This window comes from Phocoena sinus, chromosome X (genome assembly GCF_008692025.1).
Source record: "Phocoena sinus isolate mPhoSin1 chromosome X, mPhoSin1.pri, whole genome shotgun sequence".
In the NCBI taxonomy this organism is placed as follows: domain Eukaryota; kingdom Metazoa; phylum Chordata; class Mammalia; order Artiodactyla; family Phocoenidae; genus Phocoena; species Phocoena sinus.
In genome coordinates, this window is record NC_045784.1 from 114920739 (window position 1) to 114923285 (window position 2547).

The 2547-nt window shown below is 47.1% G+C and overlaps 1 protein-coding gene across 1 annotated transcript; it reads left to right on the plus strand.

Annotated features, from left to right (window-relative positions):
* The first annotated feature begins 490 nt into the window (after positions 1-490).
* On the plus strand, positions 491-2336 carry SMIM10 (small integral membrane protein 10). The gene has a single exon (XM_032618724.1). The coding sequence runs from the start codon at positions 690-692 to the stop codon at positions 921-923; it is 234 nt and encodes a 77-aa protein (XP_032474615.1). The 5' UTR covers positions 491-689; the 3' UTR covers positions 924-2336.
* Positions 2337-2547: the final 211 nt, after the last annotated feature.

Here is a 2547-nt window from a genome sequence, read left to right on the forward strand (position 1 = left end):
GTTCTCATTGTGCTGCTGACAATCTCTAAAAACTTGTTTGTATAACTTTTCCCATTAGCAGAATACTACAGATGTAAAGCAAAAGCAAAAATAAGACGCTTGAAGGAGTAAAACAGAATGCACACATCTTAAAGTTAAATTAGTGGGTTTGGTGTATTTGTACTAGCTCACAATTGAGGATTGAAAAAATTCCTAAAGGGATTTGAGGGAACAGGAAACGCGTTCACGCTTCGAAGCTGCTCAAGATCGTGCTTATGAAGGAACATTTCTAACGTTTTGAGCAAGTTTCGTTTTGCTTACGTTAAAATTTAAAAATTAAAAAAAAAAAAAAGACCACCGGGGTCAGGAAGCTAGGTCTCCCGGGTGCACTGCAAGCCCCTCCCCCTCCCCCTGCTTCCCCCTCCCCCCGGCTCCCCCTCCCCCACCTTCCCCTCCTCTCCGTCCCGGGGCTCCTGATCCCTGGCGCCCAGCCCGACCCCGCCCCGCGCGGCCCCGAGGCAACTTAGCCCGGCGGCCCGGCGGGGCACCAGGGACCGCGGTGGCCCGAGCGCAGCCAGAGGAGGAGGAGGGTGCCCTCCGTGCAGCGCAGCTCGCATCTGCGGCCGCGCTATCCACCTCCCTCGCCGATTCCCCCGCGTGTGTCCCTCTGTCCGCGGAGCCGGCGGGAGGCCCCGGGCTCTGGGCGCTGTATGGGAGGCCAAACCAGACCGATGGCGGCGGCGGCGGCGGCGGCCCTGTCGGGCCTGGCGGTGCGGCTGTCTCGCTCGGCCGCGGCCCGCGGCTCGTACGGCGCCTTCTGCAAAGGGCTCACGCGCACGCTGATCACCTTCTTCGACCTGGCCTGGCGGCTGCGCGTGAACTTCCCCTACTTCTACGTCGTGGCTTCAGTGATTCTCAACGTGCGCCTGCAGGTACATATTTAGAGCAACTAACTCTGTGGCATTGGGGGGTGCCCAGCAGGATGGCTGACCTCCACCCACCAGTTCAGCCGCCCTAGAGCAAAGCGACCAGCTCGCCTCGCGCACACAGACTTGCCGGCCTGTCTTGCCAATTGCCTCATCTTTTCATATAAATGCGCCGCTAGAAGTCATTTGCAGAAAGTCTGCAGTGTAACCAAAAAAGCCTAAGATATAATGAAAAGTTGAATCTTAAGGAAATAGCTAATTCAAAGAACAGAACCTAAAAATCTGAAAATCCTCAGAAATATTTGAGTTCTTGCATCCATAAAACAAAAGACAGCACCGAAGGTAGGGAAATGACAATAAGCACAGGATGCCCTAAGGGGGAGAAAAGGAAAAGTTACCACCAACTTAAAAAAAGATAAACTGTACAAGAGTGGTCCAAATAGGAGGCAAGTCCTCCAAATGAGAAAAAGAAATGAATAGACTTCCAACTGAATGGAATCGATTCTAGGCAACAGAAATTTATCGCGTGATCGGGAAGGCATACATTTCTTCATCCTAAAAGAAACAACAACGGCAAACAGAACCTACTGGGAAAAACAAACATTTCAAACTGTACAAGGAGAGCATGCTTCACATATGAAGCAACCTCAGACGTGGCCTGTTTTTCAACCGTTGCCTGGAGTGTGAGAAAGGGAATCTGGACACTGGCACGTGGATCCAGCCTCTGCAGTCACAGAAAATCCAGTCATAGCGTTCAACTTTGCTATTCAGTGAACAGTGTTTAAGTAATCATTACAATGGAAATGTTAGTTATGCTTTTTCATTTTTAGAGTAAATCACTAGGCAAAGCAGGGGAGGCTTAATTATAGTTATAGAACAGAGTGGGAATGTAAACCAACTTTGACAAGTACAGGCAACAAGTTGGCAGGCAGAGAGGAGGAAGTGGAACAGTGGTGTTATTCTCCTAAACTAGGAAGTCCAGATACTGTCTCTAGTTGAAAGAGTAAGACAGATTTAGGGGTTAGATTTTTAAAGTGAACAAGGTAACCAACAGAAGAATTAAAAATAGTGATATATGGAGGGGGGGAGGAAAACCAAGGGGACAGCAGGAAGTCAGCAGAAAATGCCTCATGTCATCAAGTTAAGAAATAGTAAGAAAAGCATATTATTAGGAAAAATGGAGTTAACCTCTAAACAGACATGTAAAAGTTTTTGCCTCTGGGTTGGGAAAGCAAAAGTTGAGAAGGGTAGGTGGGGATTTACTGCTTTTCATTATATGTCCTTTTGTACTGGTTGATTTTTCTAAATCCTTTATATGCATGTATTACTTTGATTAAAAGTTAAAACTTATTAAAAATGAATTTACTGCAATTAGAAGGAAATCTGGGGGAAGGGGGGTTGGGGAGTGGTACGTGAGTCCAGGTAGATTCTGCCCTCCTATCTTTCTGCAATAGTGGATGCATATCTTAAAATGTTCCTGAATGATCACATGAAATATGATTTCCTTGCTTTCCAAGCAAGCCATAAGACCATAAGGAAATGCCTCATGAAATGGCCAGTAATCTTCAGGTAGCCCAGAGCTTCCTTACTCTATGTAACTTTTCACGAGCTAACGTCTGCAATGTCATAGTTAAAGTAAAAA

Bases quoted from the DNA above. Each gene is read 5' to 3' on its own strand.
- SMIM10 (XM_032618724.1), top strand. From the start codon at position 690: ATGGGAGGCCAAACCAGACCGATGGCGGCGGCGGCGGCGGCGGCCCTG.